The following is a 17,686-nucleotide window of genomic DNA, read 5'->3' as shown; positions in this document are numbered from 1 at the left end:
TTGGCCAAAACGGCGAAATCCCCTCTCTTCAGGGGCTAGAGTTTCAGTTTATTTTTTATTCTATTCTTCACACTTTCTTGTATTATTTGATTTATTTTTACATTAAGCATGCACCATTTTTTAATTTAAAAATGCATTCAAAAAGTTTCTTAAATTATTAAAAGGAAATTTTAGAGACAAATTTTAATGGTTTCTGAAATAGAATAAAAGAGGCCTTTGTGAAAAATGTGCACACGCACACACACACACAAACACACACACACACACACACACACACACCCCATAAGGTAAATTAAAATTTGATCCTTCTAAGGGACCAAAAAAACCACACACACAAATAACATAAAATAAAGAGCAGTAGTCTGCGAGGAAATATTTGCAATATATATTTTTAACCTCTAAGAAATCAATATGAAAAAGATAACCCAACAAAAATGGGCAAAAAATGAAAACATATTAATGGAATAGGCAATACAACTCACTGAGAAATACATGAATTATTTTCAACCTCTAGAATAATCAGTAAAGTCATAACTAAAATGATAATGATATAGTATATATCACTCATAAGACTGTTTTTTAACACAAAATATGGGGAAAGTGTAGGAACCAGAAACTGTCATGTTACAGGTGGGAGTACAGCCCTCTTTCCACATGATTAGGGAGATCTCTCTAAACAGAAAACACGCATCATCCATGGCCCAGCATTGCCGGCCCAGAGGAAGACTTGCACATGAGCATAAGGGACAGACACGAAATCCATGCGGTCTTGTCAATATTGAAGAAGTCAACAACACAAATGCCAATCAACTAAAAGGATATGTAAAATGAGGATATATAAAATACTGCTAGAGAGCAGTTAAAAAGAATGAATTAGGTCTCAGGTATTAAAATGGAGAGTCTTCAAAATCATATTGCTGATTGAAAAACTAAAGAAACTCAAAAATGCTGCAGACAGCATGGTACTTCTTGAGTTAAGGAAATAATACAGCACTGCACATTTTCTAAGAGTTTTGTTTATATGTTTATGCATATAATTATTGTAAAAGCTGTGTAATAGACCAAAACTGTAAGACTGTGTGTGTATGCGCTTGGGAAAAAGACAGCCATTTGATACTGGAGTTGGGAATTCAACGGTCTTTAGTTTTATCTGGGACTTGTGTATAACTTGTGTTACCATAGAGGATTTTGAATGAATTTAAAGACTGAAGAGAAAAAAAAGACAAGTTTGATGTAATAACTATTTTGAAAGAAAGACATGTGCCACGGAAGATAGCAGAAATGCACAACTGCATGCAAACCAGATTAACTGGAGGAGGAAAAGCAGGAGAAAGAAGAAAGGAGGAGGAAGAGGAAGAGAAAGAGAAGGAAGCAGAAAAACAAGAGAAAGAGTGAGGACAAGAGGAGTACATAGTAGTAGTGGAAACAGCATCACAGTAGTAGTCATTATGGGAAGAGTCTAGATCACACCATGGGAAGGACAAGAGGCATTGTGAAGGATGGTGTTTGAATTGGGCTTACTGGTGATATTTTATTCTAGCTTGATTTTAACCTCATCTTCCATAGTCACACCCTACCATGATTCATCAACAACTCCAAAATCTCCCCTTTAGGGATCCCAACTCCTTTCAGACTCATACCTTCTAATTCAGACCCTGAATCTGGTACTCCCTCAAAACTGAGTGTTCCCATCCATCATTCTAACCACTTGTTTTGCAAACTACAAATCTCAAGTGAGTGCCCACCACTGCCAAGCAAATGTTTCTTTGATGAATTTACTTTCCTGCTCTCCTCTCTGCCAGATCTCCCATCTTGCTCCCCTCTCTTGCTCCATCAACTTTGTTCATTGATGCCCCAGACTTTTACTTCATTCATTCATTTAACGAATATTTATTGCGTGCCTACACAGTAGAAGTGAAGACAGTGAACATGGATTTTTTTCCCTAGAAGCTTGATGAAACAAAAAACAGAAATGGAAACCACAAAATGGAAAATGAGGCCAAGAGAAGGATTTCATGGGGAAAATATAAGCATGCAAAAAAGTCTTCAATGAGTCTGCAGACCTTTTCTGTATCTGTCTCCCTACTTTTAGTCTTGCTGCTAGTAATAATCAAGAAGGGACCCGACATTCATGTGTGCTGTGAATCCTATTTCCTTTCAGTTTCTCAAGGACATTGCTCCCATGAGTATCCCTTACTTCCCCGATTCATCAAATTTTCATCACTACATGATTCCATACTACACGCACGTTTTCTGGTACATCAGATTAAGTTTTTTAAAAAATCCTTTCTTGAAATCACACTCCCTGTATTCTGCATAGCACAATATCGCAAAAGCATTCTACATCCTCCTCCCAACTCGCTCCCCATTTGCTTTTTAACTCTTTTGGGGGGCGGAGATTTTTAGCTCTTATCTACATATCTTCCAGCCCCACCACTCCATGGTACTTGTCAAGACCATTTATAATGTGTATTTTGCTAAAACCAACTAACATACCTCTGTCCTCATTTTACTTAATCTCTGCAGTATTCGGTGAATTTGACCACTACAGACTCCATAACAGTTTTCCTTTCTTGGTTTCTTTCACCCTAGCTCTGGGTTTCTTCTTTAAATCCTGGCTATTCCTTAGTTCTCCATCTTTATCAGGGCTTTAACCTGAGCCATTTTCTCTCCCCTGTGAAGACTTTTTTCTCAAGTGGTCTTCCATGGCCCCAGGCTTATATACTATACAAATGTTAACCTCTCCCAAATTCACAGTTCCTGTGTGTCTTCTCTCCTAGACTTCAGACTCCAACTACCTATTTCATTTCTTCACCAGATATCTAATAGGCATTTGGCAAAACAATAAACTAAAATACTATCTAATGCATATATTCCCTTTCAATAATTCCTTTTTAATCCTGCAGCTCTTTTTTATTTAAAACCAAACTATGGGGCTGAGCTTTATTTTCCAAAAAAAGAGGAGGCTATGAAAGAACCCAGAGTGGATGGAAAAAATAAGGTCTTGACTGTAAGTTCCATTATAGAGTTTTGAAAGCCCTAGCTTTAAAATGCAAGACTAGGTAGACAAAAAATACAAATGTTTTGAATGAATTCTAAAAGTTTGGGCTTGATTATGGAAAGCTCAGCCTAAAGGACTGGGAGAATAGAGTTTATATAATAAACCATAGGTTAGGACAGAAAGCTAGCAAAAATTGCAATTTTCCTGCAACACAAAGAGGAGAGAGAACTTTCTGGGCTAGAGCAAGTCCATTTGAAGGATAGGAAAAAGAGAACAGGGAGGTCAACTCTTTATTTGGGGCCCTGCCTTTATCACTTACGTACCTCGCTACCTTACTCCAGGGGCCAACCCTTTAGGAGGATATAAATCACAAATCTGTGAACCCAAAACAGTAAGAGATTTGACCTCACTCCTGGTTAGAATTCTGGAATAAGATGCCTCATAGAGCATCCCATGGTACCATCGGATAGTGATGGTGAAGTAAAATGGTGACAGGGCAGAGCAAGGCAGAGAGAGGAAATGAGATGGTTTTGCATTATATGGAGGAGATCCAAGAATGGGATGTAGGAGATTATTTAAATTGACAACTACTGTGCCATCCAGAGGCACCCCTGCCGGACTCAATAAATAAGCCTTCCAGTTAACTTGTGTGGTAGAAAGCCCAGGGCAGAAACCAGAGAGATCACGGGATTGAATCTCAGGAAGTACCCTGTGAGTGGAAGTTGAGACGTAGGCGGGGATGGCCTCAGAATATGTGAGGCAGAGCTCACAGCTCATATGCTTTGGAACTTTAAGACACTGATTTTTTAAAATTAAATTAAAAATTAATTTAGAAATTAAATTTAAATTAATTGAACTAAATTGGATTGAGTTGAAATTAATTAGAAATTAAAGCAAATAATTAGGTTGAAAAATCATTAAAAATACAAATTTTTAAAAGCTGATAAATACCACAAACATCACAAAATCCATAATAATACTATTTTTATTAGTTAATTCCCTGCCATACTTTTGTAAAACTTTCCTAAATTTTAGGCTGTATAGTTTTTGAATGCCTTATTATTTGATACCATTTTGCATTATCATTTTCCTATGGAAAAGAAGAAAACTAATTTAATTTTCCTCTAACATAGCCAATCAAAATTTATTTATTTTTATTGATTCTTTGGAAAAACTTCTTTCCCTTATAGATTGATAGTGGCATTGTACAAAATTATAAATTGTCAAATTTAGGGAAATACATATAAAATTTCTTATATGAGCTATAAGATTTATCAGAAAAGCATTTATCAAATAAGTAAGATGTGATCCAATATGTTAGGACGTATGAAATATGCAATTTCACATATAAACGTGCTAATGACTGTAGGACTGCTACAAATTCATGCTTTCAAAATAAAGAATCTGATAAACTCTATTTCAAACAGTTATCAAGAGTTTTATTATTCCTGAGTAATTGCATTTTATACTATATAATCAAATACAGTCATGATAAGAAAGAACTATTTTGATTGGATATTTATAAAAGTCAAACCCCCCACTTACAAAAAAAGTATGTCTGGTGATTAAAGGACTTGTGCCCACATTCTGGCTCTGACATTTTAAACCTCATTTCCTTCCCACTCACACTCTGATGCATCCTGTGTAACACATTCATATCCTCTCCTTTCCCTTTACCTCCTTCCTTCTCTGTCCTTTTCTGAAACGTTGTCCTTCTCTGGCTTAACACTGTTCACATTTTGCATCTTGCCACAAGGTGATCTCATCCTCTTGCATGATTGGAATTACCATCCAGAGGCTGATGACTTATAAATGAATTGCTCTAGCTGACATTCAAATATAATCATTTTTCCTTGTCCCACAACATAATAAGCTCAAAATCAAACTATCAATACCAAATCTCCTTTCCCTGTATTCCTTCCCTGTTAGATAATGGTATTACCACCCTCTCCATTCTTCCATACTAGAATTTGGGATTCATATTATACCCGTCCTCCTTTATTCCTTATTTCTTTAAAGTAATTAAGTCTTGTTGATCCTTCTTCCTAATCACCTCAATTCTCCATATGTTACATCTTTTTAAATGATGTTACTGATTATTTTGTGGTTGTTGATTGTGTGATGGTGGTGGTAGTGGTGATTAAGGAGTAAGAAAGAATAACTACATGTGGGGAAATATTGCATTTGAGAAGCCAATAGCAGGCGCAGGTATTCAAAAGAGAGTTGGAAAGGTAGTCAGAGCCCTTGAGAGAGAGGTTGTGGATCAACTATGTAGAACTGATAAAGGATTGTGAGAAAGTAAAGCAAAGAATATCTACTCAGCTATTCTTTTAAAAAAAAAAACTAATGAATTGTTGAACACTACATCAAAAACTAATGATGTACTATATGTTGGCTAATTGAACATACTAAAATAAATTAAATAAATAAATAAATGAAAAAATAAATAAATAAATATAAACTCTGATTCTGTTGCAACATTCAATATAACGATAAAATGTCTCAAGATTTCCAAGATGTTCCAGCATGACCATTTTTGAGAAGAAGATTAAAAAGCTTTGCATACCTACCATGTTTTAGCTAGATAGTAGGCGGAGTATTTCTGGGGCAAACTACTTTGCAATGTTATCAGCAACACACTCCCAGAAATGTACATGGCCCACATTACAGTACAGAAGGCACATTGTACTTTCAGGTGAAGCCTAAAGAAGAAGGGAAACAATCTCAAACATTTGTACATCTCTCCATTCTTTGGGCCCTTTTACCATAAAACCAGGTGATCAAACAACATGGTTTGGAAAGCCCCTTTCAGTACCTAATTATCATTACATGACCTTTTTGACCAAAGTTCTTTTTAATTTGACAAAGAATTGATAGAAAAAAAGGAATACTCCCTCTTGATTTTTACTTTAAAAACTGCTGGTTCCCTAAAAAACGTTTGGCTTATCTTACCACAATAAAATAAAATAACCTAAATCCTTCATTCTATATTTAATTCCATTCAACAAGCATTTATTGGTGCCCATCTTCTGCTGAGTTCTGTGCTGAATGGAGACATTTTCTCTATTTTTATTTCTTTTAACTTTCCTATTTGTGATATCTTTCATATTTCACTGATAGTGAGTGATTATATGCACATCATCACCAAAAGTATAAATGAAGCCTTATATTTGTTGTATTAAGTATAATAGCTAATAATTTTACAGGCAGAGCATGTCTTCTAAAAATTTATAATCTGTAGCATATGCTTGAGTTTCTTCAGAAAGCAATGTTCTAATACTGATGTTGATAGAATTGTTTTATCATATTTTGAAGTCGTGTTCTTTTTTGTTATTGTTGTTCCTTCATTATTAATCAAGTACCTGGGGACATACCATTATTTGAAATTAATGGTAATGTACATTTGATTACTTTTTAAGTACAAAACTTACAGATTCTAAAATAGAAGACATCTCTTTTTCTCCTAGAGTTTCCAAATTTGAAATCTAAGATATTTCTAAGTTCTAAAAACCAGTTCTTTAAAATAAAAGCAAAACATTGTTATTTATGAACCAAAAGCTCTAGCTCTGAGGTAAATGTTCTCATGCTGTTTTGTAAGTCAGTTCGTCTATTTGCAAGATTTTCCTGCAAACAAAAATCTAAAGCTAAAGACAAGAATATTTCAACCAGTTATAATGGTTAAATACATCAGAGGATTTAGCATAGTAATATTTTTCTATGATACTAAATATTATTTATCACAGAATTTGGCATCAGTAGGCAAAACATAATTTTTTCCATATAAACTTCTGATGAAATAAATGCTATTCATGTTCTGAAGTAAAATTTTCAGAAATGAAATAAAGCAGGAAATAAGCACTTCCAAAAAGCACAATTCAAAAAAAAAAAAAAATGATTAAGCAAAGTCTCTTGGCCATAATGGAAGTCTCTCACTTTTTCCTCTGACCAGAGGAGTGGTGTATGGGCATGTAGCCATGTTCTCACTCCATCCTCCACCTCAGTTCCATTTCCAAAAGGAGAACTTAAAGAACCTTACAAAAATGCATACAATAAAATAAGAGAAATAAAGATGAAAGTAGGCAAAGAATAGGCAACAGAGAATGAAATGATGAGATCAGCAGTAGAGTTGATACGGTAGAAATGTATTCGATTTTAATGTTCTTAGGATTCTACACAATTATGAAGAGGAAACACGGATTTTACTTTGATTTTTTCCAAGCCACAAATGCAAAAATATAATCACTTATTCATTTCACATTTTCTATTTAAAAGGTTAATCCATTCAATCTACTTCAAGAAAGCAGATTTTTCCCTTGCTCTGTTTGAGAGATATTTTTCTCATGAATTGTCTTTAATGGGAGATGGGAGAGAATGAAAAATGAAGAAGGTGTAGATAAAGAGAAAGTAACACCCAAAAAGTCCCTGATGGTCATCACATTCTGGTGACACAGAGATGGAAAGAGCCAATTAACCTCTGGAAGGAGGTGTCTCTTTGTTTAATTTCCTATAAGCCTCTCTCTGTCTTCTTTTTTGAGCCAAACTAGCAGGCAATAGTCTTTCTTGTCCACAGGACTCAGAGGTCTGAGGTTACTACTCTCTCCTTTTTTTAGCATAAGCTTATTAGAAATTTGGTCATTGACCACATAAAGCGACTTTGAAATAAATATAAGTGAAATATTTTAAAACATTTTATAGCAAAATGAGAAATCGCCTGTTCCCTCTTTCCCTAAACTAGTGGAGAACATAACAAAAAATAACAAATTAGTATATGGTCTCTCTATGTTAATGAGAGTATTATCATAGGCTTTGGCTTTGGTTCTTATTTTAGATCTCAATCTCTCTCTCTCTCTCTCTCTCTCTCTCTCTCTCTCTCTCTTTCTCTCTCTCTCTCTCACACACACACACACACACACACATGCTTGCCTGAAATATCAGAATGAAATGGACAATAAATGAGGAATTTAAGTAGGTAGTCATATAACCACTTTGCTCACCTAATTAATACTTTATTTTCTCTATTGAAAGCATGGATTTCTTTATGTGAGGTTGTATAGACATAAAAGCCAGGGCAGGTGGAAGAAAAGTATCTTTCCAAGCACAGTGCTGGAAAGGGCTCATTGAATCCTTACTGGATCAGATAACTTTCTACTTCACTGGGATTAGCAAACAGGAAAAAAGAGAGAAAAACTCCATTTGGTAAAAACATGAAAGAGCAGAAAATTAGTCCAAAAAGAGGTGAAAGTCTTCTGCACATCCCAATTGGCGCTGTAGTGAATTCCTAGAGAAATTAGTGGAGCAATGTGTAGGGGATGACATGGTACAAAACTGACAAGCTGGATTCTAGAATATGTTCTTCCTCTTTTCAAGCTTCCTTGGTCATTATTTTGCTGGCCAGAGACAAGGCCATCACAATACAAAAATTAACTCAAAATAAAACAATAACAAAAGGATTGCAAAGCCCATTGGGTATACACAAGTAATTTATTCAGTATGGCTTCATTCAACATATGTTGGTCAAAATCAATGATGTTTTGGCAAGTAGTAATAATTGCAAAAATGACACCAAGAATGGGTCTGAAAATAAATAAGAATTTTTTTATAACCACAAAGAGAAGAAGGGCATTTACAAATAAAAAGCATATATGAAACCTGGGAGAATATTTGAGCTACCAGTTAAATGGGTTTCATAATGTCTCTTCCCCAACACAGCATCTGGAAGCTCCCTAAAATGGGTCAAACGCTGAAGGTCCTGAGAATATAATTTTTCAAAAATAATAATTGCATGGTAATATATTTGGATTTATATAGCAAATAAGCTACTCAATCACCTGGAACAGGTTTTTTAAAATACATACTAGGAAAATTTCAATGGGAATAACTTTTTTAAAAAATAGCTTGAGCCTCTACCTCGAGGAAAAGCCCCCATTCAGTGGGCACAGTAAAACCAGCCAAGGTCAGAAAGGCCCTCTGAGTCCAGGAGAGACATTCCAAGGATATGTCATATATCCCTCCATGTCACTTGCCCATTTTGTCACCAAACTCATTCATGGAACAGTAAGAAGGAATAGGTACAAAGGATGGAAAGAGGCTTGTATGTTAATATCTAGGGGCTCTACTTAGGTCCACTCAGGTAAACTGAGCACAAGGACGATCCTTCCTTTAACTCACCTCTTTGTCATGTTTGCTAACACTGCTTTGTATACTCCTATAACTTATAGTGTGACTCCGATTGTTCGTGTAACTTTTCTGAGGCAACATTCATACCACTGCATCAGAACAGAACAGAATGAAAAACTCGTGTTTGCTGGACTGCATGACCCCTTTTCTGATCAGACTGTCCCATAGATTACGTTGGAGGCGACTGGAATTCTCAAACCTTTGGTCTTGTATAATTCTCTTACACACATTTAGGAAATTGCTAAACCCTCTTTTATATGCTGCCGTGACTCAAAGTGTGAGTAATTGGGGTAAGAACACTGGCTATCTTTAGAGAAAGGATCTTTGGATAAATTGAGAAAAGTCAAACAGCTTTGTTCCTGTAAAATACCAGTTGAAACAGCTTTTGTAGATAATCAATTTTCCTCTTGTCATGTAGGACCCTAACCTAATTTTGTTTCACAAATATCTCGTTCTGGGGGAGAAAAATTTTTTTAACTGAAATAAACATACATCAATAAATATCTAGTGCCACGATGAGCCCAAAGAAAAGGTTAGAGGTATTCTGAGTCATAAAACTGACAGTAAAGAACCTGATTATTTAACATAATACGTTCTTAAAGATAAGATGTGAAATGTAAGGTCAGCTGGGTGGGAAAGTGACTAATGAGTTGAACATGCTTTTGTATCATGCAGGTCTATTATCACTGGTGTAGCAAATAAGAGTTGGGTTTTTTTCCTTCTTTGTGGGAGAAATTTATTTTTATAAATATCAAAATTTTTTAAACTTCTTGAGCATCCAGGTCAGTTATTCTAAAATCCTTAAAGTCATAGTTTTAATTTTGCTTTTATTTGTCTGTTGTTGGACTTTGGAGGATCTTGTCTGAATCACTTTTTTTCGTTTGCCACAATTAGAGTCTTCACTAACATCAAATTGGTTTACCTCCTCAAGTTAAATGGATTTATCTACCTTTTCCTTTTTAAATCTTTTAAAGAAATAAAACTTCAAAAGCAATTCAAAAAACCCCAGATCTGACTTTCGGGCATTAATGCAACTTCTGTGATTTTGACAGACAAGATGGGGTATCAGAATTTTAGAGCTCAAATAAACAATTGGAGTCTGTTGACCCTGAGAGAGTTCATAAAATTCTCCATTATAACTGCAGCTTCCTGGTGCTTATTGAAACCAAGCAAACTTTCTTGAATACTGAATTAAGGCCCTAAAAAATGAGTCCATAATAATATTGCCTCCAACCAACAGCCATCTTGGGCTAAATGAGTTAGCTTCTTAATTTCATGTAACTGAAAAACACAGGCTAAAGTTTAAAGTGAATTGATTGCACCCTGTAAACAAAAAGTCCAAGGCTTCAGGTAGATAGTCCTCTCTTGCTCTCTCAAATCCACATCCTCTGTATCGGATGCACTTTCAGACAGGCTTTTCCAACAACCTTACATTCTCTCCAGTTAAATTATCTAAAAATAGTTTACCCTTTCTCCAGAAGTCTCCCCCAAATCTTATTGGCTCTGGTTGAAACATGAGACCATCCCTCAACATTCATCATGGCCCCAATCACTTTACACTTTACATTTTGATACCTTGAACTAGTAACAGAGCCCACTACAAAGCCTACAGCCTAAAAGTGGAAAAGGAATGGTTTTCCAGAATGAAATTGAATACTGTTCCTAACATTAAGGTAATGTGGAATGCCAAATACATCTGACAAGTGGACAATACATTAGCAAGATATTTCTACCATCATATGTAATTTATTAGTGTTGTCCACTTGTCATCACTTGTCCACCTGCTCATCACTTCTAAGTTCTAATTTCTGTGGCCTTGAAAACATACAATACTCCCAGATACTCACACAAAGGAAAGAAAAACATATTTTCATGCAAAGACTTAATTAATGTTCATAACAGCCAACTTTCAGTATCCAAAAACAAGCTGCAACTCAATTCCCATTAATAGATGAATGGATAAACAAGTCTGGCATATCCACACAATGATATCCATATCCATACTCAGTAATAATAATAATAATATCCATACTTAGTAAGAAAAAAGAATGAATTATTGATACATGCAACAAGATGTGGATGAATCTCAAAATATTATGCAGAGTGAAAGAAGCTAAACAGAAAGAATACTACTGAATGATTCTATTTACATACAATTCTAGAATATGAACACTAACCTATAATGACAGAAAGCAGATCAAGACGAGTGATTGCCTAGGGCCGGGGGTCAAGGCAGGAAAGGGAAGATGAAAGATTAAGGAGCTGCACAAGGAACTCTGAGGGTGATGGATACGTTCATTATCTTGATCAAGAGTTGGCATTTTTTGCTGTAAAGGGCAAGAAAGTAAATATTTTAGGCATTGCAGGCCATATGGTCTCTATCACAGCTACTCAACTCTGCCACTGCATCATCAAAACAGCTATCGATAAGAAGTAATTAAATGAATGTGAGTGTGTTCCAACCAAACAGACAGCAGCCCAACCAAGTCCGCAGGCTGCAGTTTGCCAATTCCTGATCTTGATTAAGATGGTTGTTTTGCAAGTGTGTACATATGTCAAAACTTATCAAATTGTACACTTTAATTATATGCCATTTATTGTATGTCAATTATGCCTCGATAAAGCTATTAAAAAATAAAAACAAAACAAACAGACTTAGCTGCCTCATCATGGATTGGATAAAGTTCATCCTTCTTACAAGGGCATACAAATCCCTCCATGAACTGGCCTCCGTAGTCCTACGCAATCAGATTTACTGTCATTCTCTGGTGCGATTTTACCTTTTGGCAGTGCCAAAACACACACATCATACCATTTCAACTCTATGCCTTTATTTAGGTATTCTATCTAGAATAAGCTACTCTTACCAATATGAGATTAAACTTGCACATTTGCAATTCCAGGATACCATTCTTCTTCCCTTATCTTACCCCTTCATTCCTTCTTTGTGCCACCATAATAGCGTGTGCGTGTGTGTGTGTGTACACAGATATGTTTATACATACATATAAACATACTTGCACTATTACATTAATATATATACATACACATTTTTGCGTGATTATACTTTCCATATTATTAACTATATACATCTGAAATTTTTTTTTACATATTTAGAGTTAAAGTTAATTATTGTTCATTTTATATTCATTTCATGAATATCAGTGGACTTGGATATATGACTGAGCACTCCCTGTGTCTATTACATCTATCACAGTGTCTGGCACATTAAAAAAAGACTTAATAAATCAGTATGGCAGCTGCTATTATGGCCATCTTACAGACTGTAAAACTGGTTGGTAGAGAAACCATTTAGCTCACAGACACGTGATTATGAATAGCCAATCTAGTATCAGAAAAGAGTTCTTCCATATCTAATCTTAAGTGCTTTCCACTAACCCTTGTAGTATTTTTTATTATTGGAATCTTATATATATTTCACACTGGTCTTTTTCTGACTTTGCCACCATTCCTCCTTCACCTTCTAGATACACCAAAATGAAGACTGCCACCAACATCTACATTTTCAACCTCGCTCTAGCAGATGCCTTAGCAACCAGTACCCTCCCCTTCCAGAGTGTCAATTACCTAATGGGCACATGGCCATTTGGAACCATCCTCTGCAAGATCGTAATCTCCATAGATTACTATAATATGTTCACCAGCATCTTTACCCTCTGTACCATGAGTGTCGATCGCTACATCGCAGTCTGCCATCCCGTCAAGGCCCTGGATTTCCGTACTCCCCGCAATGCCAAAATTGTCAATGTCTGCAACTGGATCCTCTCTTCGGCCATTGGTTTGCCTGTAATGTTCATGGCAACAACAAAGTACAGGCATGGTAAGGGCAGGCCTGAGGGACGAAGGGTTTATAGATTGACATGCTGGTGAAGTCATGAGTGGTCCAACTTCTTAGTCAAATTGTAATTTTGGTGATTTTTTTCTAGCAAAATGCCTTTGAATGCTTTGTAATAGGAATTTTCCCGCAAGTTTTAAGCACACTAAACATTTTAAAGAGAATATAATCTATTGTTTCCTGGTTTCTCTGCATTGACTTCATCAAAATGATGGGAAAATAAGAATATAGCTCCTACAAGAGTGATTAGAACTTAAACCCCAAAAAACATTAAGTTGTTTAAAAATTTCAAGTGGCTGCCAATATGACAAATTTATTTTTCTAGTCCTCGTATGAGAATGGTCAACCACGCATCAAAAAGTAGAATGAAAATATCCATTAGCTAGAACTGCCTATAGACTTTGGACAGTTATTGTATTTTTTATGTCAACATATACTCCATAGAGGATCTAGCTCACAGTGAAAGGTTCCACAATTGTTGACTGAATGAAAGCTGACTGTGACCAAAATGGACAAAAAATGAGATATTTAGGGGGAAAAAAATCTAAAAATAACTCTCCCTGAAAATCAGCAGAGAGCTGTTTCTCCCTCAATTTCTTTAAATCTTCCCTTATTGGCTTCTCTTAATGTCTTTAAGTTAGTTCTGGTCAAAGCTATAATTAGATGTTGCTGCTAATTCTTCCTTATAATTATTGTTTTCCAGGTTCCATAGATTGTACACTCACATTCTCTCACCCAACCTGGTACTGGGAAAACCTGCTGAAAATCTGTGTTTTCATCTTTGCCTTCATTATGCCCGTCCTCATCATTACGGTGTGTTATGGACTGATGATCTTACGCCTCAAGAGTGTCCGTATGCTCTCTGGCTCCAAAGAAAAGGATAGGAATCTGCGAAGAATCACCAGGATGGTGCTGGTGGTGGTGGCTGTGTTCATTGTCTGCTGGACCCCCATTCACATTTATGTCATTATTAAAGCCTTGATTACAATCCCAGAAACTACATTCCAGACCGTTTCCTGGCACTTCTGCATTGCTCTGGGTTACACAAACAGCTGCCTGAACCCAGTCCTTTACGCATTTCTGGATGAAAACTTCAAACGATGCTTCAGAGAGTTCTGTATCCCAACTTCCTCCACCATTGAGCAACAAAACTCCACTAGAATCCGTCAGAACACTAGAGACCACCCCTCCACGGCCAATACAGTGGATAGGACTAACCATCAGGTATGCAGCTTCTAGAATCGGGTACACTTACTGGGGGTTACATAAAAATTATAGAGTTTGTACTAATCCAAATTTCTAATCCATTAGAAGTGAATCAGTAACTAAGGGATGGCGGTTCCCCCCCATGAGGACTGAGGGAGGAGAAGAGCAAATTATGGTGTATATTATATAAACAGCTCTATGTATTTGTATGTATTTATTTAGCTACAGAGATACACCAACTAGAAATCCATAAAGCTGCTAAAAGTCAGTATCTTCACAGCTGTTGCTTCTATGCAAAATTAATGATGTTAGCACATTGTGGAAGTGTTGCTGTTCTAGAATTCTTCTCATTTCCCCCAGTGTTTATGTTTCATGCATATCATTCCAATATGCCTGTCGCTTCTCAAAAGTCAACCCTGTTCTGGTTCTGTAGTTAAAGAGAAAGGGTCATCACTTCACTCACTGTGGTGATGGGTGCCAGATGTTCCCAGCAAATCAGTGCCACAGCAAAGGAGAAAAGAGAAAAGAAAGAAAGAAAGAAAGAAAGAAAGAAAGAAAGAAAGAAAGAAAGAGAGAGAGAAAGAGAGAGAGAGAGAGAGAGAGAGAAAGAAAGAGAGAGAGAGAGAAAGAAAGAAAGAAAGAAAGAAAGAAAGAAAGAAAGAAAGAAAGAAAACAGCCAGCCCTAACTTTTCCAGCCATTGCTTTGTCAATTTTTATACCTGAACTCTAGAGGAAACATCAAACATATTACTTATTAGAACGACCTTACTTTTTTAACAGTCATTATACCAGTCCGGGTTAATATGGTGAGGAGTGACTATTTTTTGGAAGATAGATTGCTATGCGCAGAGTACAGAGGGCAGCCTGCATGGACGAGTCAAGATTTATACACAGTACTAGAATCGCATGAGAATCAGAAAAGAGAAAAATTTGTCTCTAAGTTAACATGACCTTGATAAGCCACATGTGCAAAATTTGGAATCTGACCTAGAAGGTAAATCAAACATACCACTTAACTCTTAATATTAATTTAAATAAGTAAATTTTCAAATAATAGGGTCAGCATCCAAAAATCGCAGCCTCCATAATTTTATAACACAGAACTGAAATTCGAACTCCCAGTGAAGTAAATCCTTCAGTCAGAACCTGGTCGGAAGCCAGGACTGTGAGAACAGATGCCTCCATAAAAAAGACGAGGAAGTCTAATTGAGGAGGCAGACGGAAAGCCTTACAGTACAGAGCGGCTGCTTCCTCTTCATTTTCTTTTCCCCAGGCCCCACTCTGTCTCCCCCACCACCACTACCGGCCCCAGCCCAGACCCACCCAGGCTCACCCTTTCCTACTGACCACAGGCCTAGCTTAAGGAGGCCCACGTGGTCTGCCATAGGGGGCGCTAATGCTCACACCTCTGATATTAAATAATGCTGAAAGGAACGCTGGCACTTGGGCCCTCCAGGCCGTAGAAGGTAATGATGGCCGACCCACTACCAACCAAGGGGAAATTACTAATTTACTTTGTGTCACTTCTAATTCCATTTCAGACTGAGTAAAAGACAGAAATCTTTTTCTCCTCTGCTTCTTTTCGCTATGTTTTTTTCACATCAAGAACTCTAAACCTGCTTCCTCTACGACCCAGCTCTCCCTCTCAGCTGCTACCAAAAGCTTGTGGGTAACTTAAAGAGGGTAGGGATTCAGATAGATTTTCCCTGACCTGAGGATAATATATTGCAGAATGCAATTTAAAACTCCCAATCCTAAACCAAGGTTAACACATTTTGCCTTGGAACAAAGTACCTCCGTTGGCGCCCAGGGATGGAGCACGCTATAAGGTATTGATTCTTGCTCTGTCGGGAGCTGCCCCACCTTCCCTCTCTTGCAGGCGTGCTGGGGTGGGGCTGTGGGTAGCCTTACGCTGGGCCACTTCCCCAGGGCCTCTTGTCACCTCTGCTTCTCCCAGTGCCCTTCCCTCACCTGCTCTCCTGAAAACACAGCTCCCAACCTGCCTGGCAGAGAGCTTCTCCTGAGTTCCGTCTGATTGTCCTTCAGTTGCCCCGACCCTGCTCTTGACTCCCGTCCAGACCCAGCATTTTCACATTAGTGTGGTTCCTGCATAGCCAGAGAGAGGAGAAAGGAAGCTAATTGAGGAAGCTCTGTTCTAAGTAACTAAAAGGTTTGCTTTAGAAATACATCCAATTAGGGCTTATCTTCATTGCAGCCTCTATGAAGCAACATCAGTGTCAGATAACAGCAGAAACACATTAGCCCTGGAATTGGCTGCTTTCCCAAAATGCCCAGCTGGGAGGGCTGGACAGAGAAGAGCGGCTGCCAGGAAAAGAGGAAAAGACACGTTTGAAAATTAAGATAAATCCAAGATCTGTTTCACTCATCTCCACTGATGTGTCATTGTTAGAATCGAGGCGGTTACACACAGACATCTGGAACCATACATAAGCCTTTGGTGATAGTTTCAATAATATATTAAAATAATGAAATTATTTGAAGGAAAAATCGGAGACTTTATGGCCGTGTCTATAGAATATAGTTGGTTAGTCAGACAAATTCAGAATCTGTCAGACAGGTTTTGGGGTTTTTTGTTTGTTCGTTTGTGTTTTTGTTTTGACGCCAGGAGCCATTATGTTGCGAAGCAAAACTAATTGGATTTGCATGAACTTTTTGACTGCTTGTTTGGAGTTGGTGCTGTCGTACATGTTTATGTCCCACCTACGTATTTGTATTTTCTCCAAGACATAGATTTTACTCTATATGTCATGTTTCAAGCGCATTAGTCAACTTCATATTCTGCAGATCAGAGATCCAATATCAAACCTTCCCAGGGTGTCTGTATTCTGACAACTGTACACTGAGACCATGTCCCTACAGCGCAAAATGAAGAGTTGGATGTTATCAAGGTAATTTGATAAGCCGTATGAGAAAATTCTGTGTCCCAAATAAACTTTGCATCATATTTACATAGTTAAGGGCTACTCGGTCAGCTTTTGCTACATAACAAATCAGTCCAATACATAGTGGCTTAAAGCAACCATTTATGTAGTTCGTGCTTCTGTGGATCAGTAGTTTGAGTGGGGCTGGGCTAGAATGTTCTTCCGGTCTTAGCTGGGTGCACGCAAGGGGCGGCGGCAGCTGGCAGAACTGACGTCAGCTAGCTGATCTGGGATGAGCCCTGCAAGAGTGTCAAGCTCCAATGGGTCCTCATCTTCCAGCACGTTAGCCCCCGCTGACCTCATGGTGGTCCCAAGTCCTAGGTTCAATAGGGGGCAAACAGACCTTACCTCTTGATGATAGGAGCTACAGTTACATGGCAAAGGGGTGTGGATATAGGGAGGGAAATCTTTGTGGCCCCTTTGGCCAACTACCTACAGTAGGCCCATGCTGCCCTGGACAGGCATAACTTCCTGAGGGCATGAACCAAATTTGCCTTGCTCCTT

General features: G+C 37.4%; 1 protein-coding gene across 1 annotated transcript in view; it reads left to right on the top strand.

The window, feature by feature from the left end:
- Positions 1–17,090, top strand: part of OPRM1 (opioid receptor mu 1) — a 47,350-nt gene extending 30,260 nt beyond the window's left edge. The window contains 3 exon segments of the mRNA XM_057310934.1: positions 12,667–13,019; positions 13,738–14,258; positions 17,046–17,090. Coding sequence (XP_057166917.1) covers positions 12,667–13,019; positions 13,738–14,258; positions 17,046–17,090 — 919 coding nt within the window.
- The last annotated feature ends 596 nt before the right edge of the window (positions 17,091–17,686 follow it).

The sequence above is a fragment of the Ursus arctos genome, unplaced genomic scaffold (genome assembly GCF_023065955.2).
Source record: "Ursus arctos isolate Adak ecotype North America unplaced genomic scaffold, UrsArc2.0 scaffold_13, whole genome shotgun sequence".
NCBI classification, from domain to species: domain Eukaryota; kingdom Metazoa; phylum Chordata; class Mammalia; order Carnivora; family Ursidae; genus Ursus; species Ursus arctos.
This window is presented reverse-complemented; position numbering and strand designations above follow the sequence as displayed.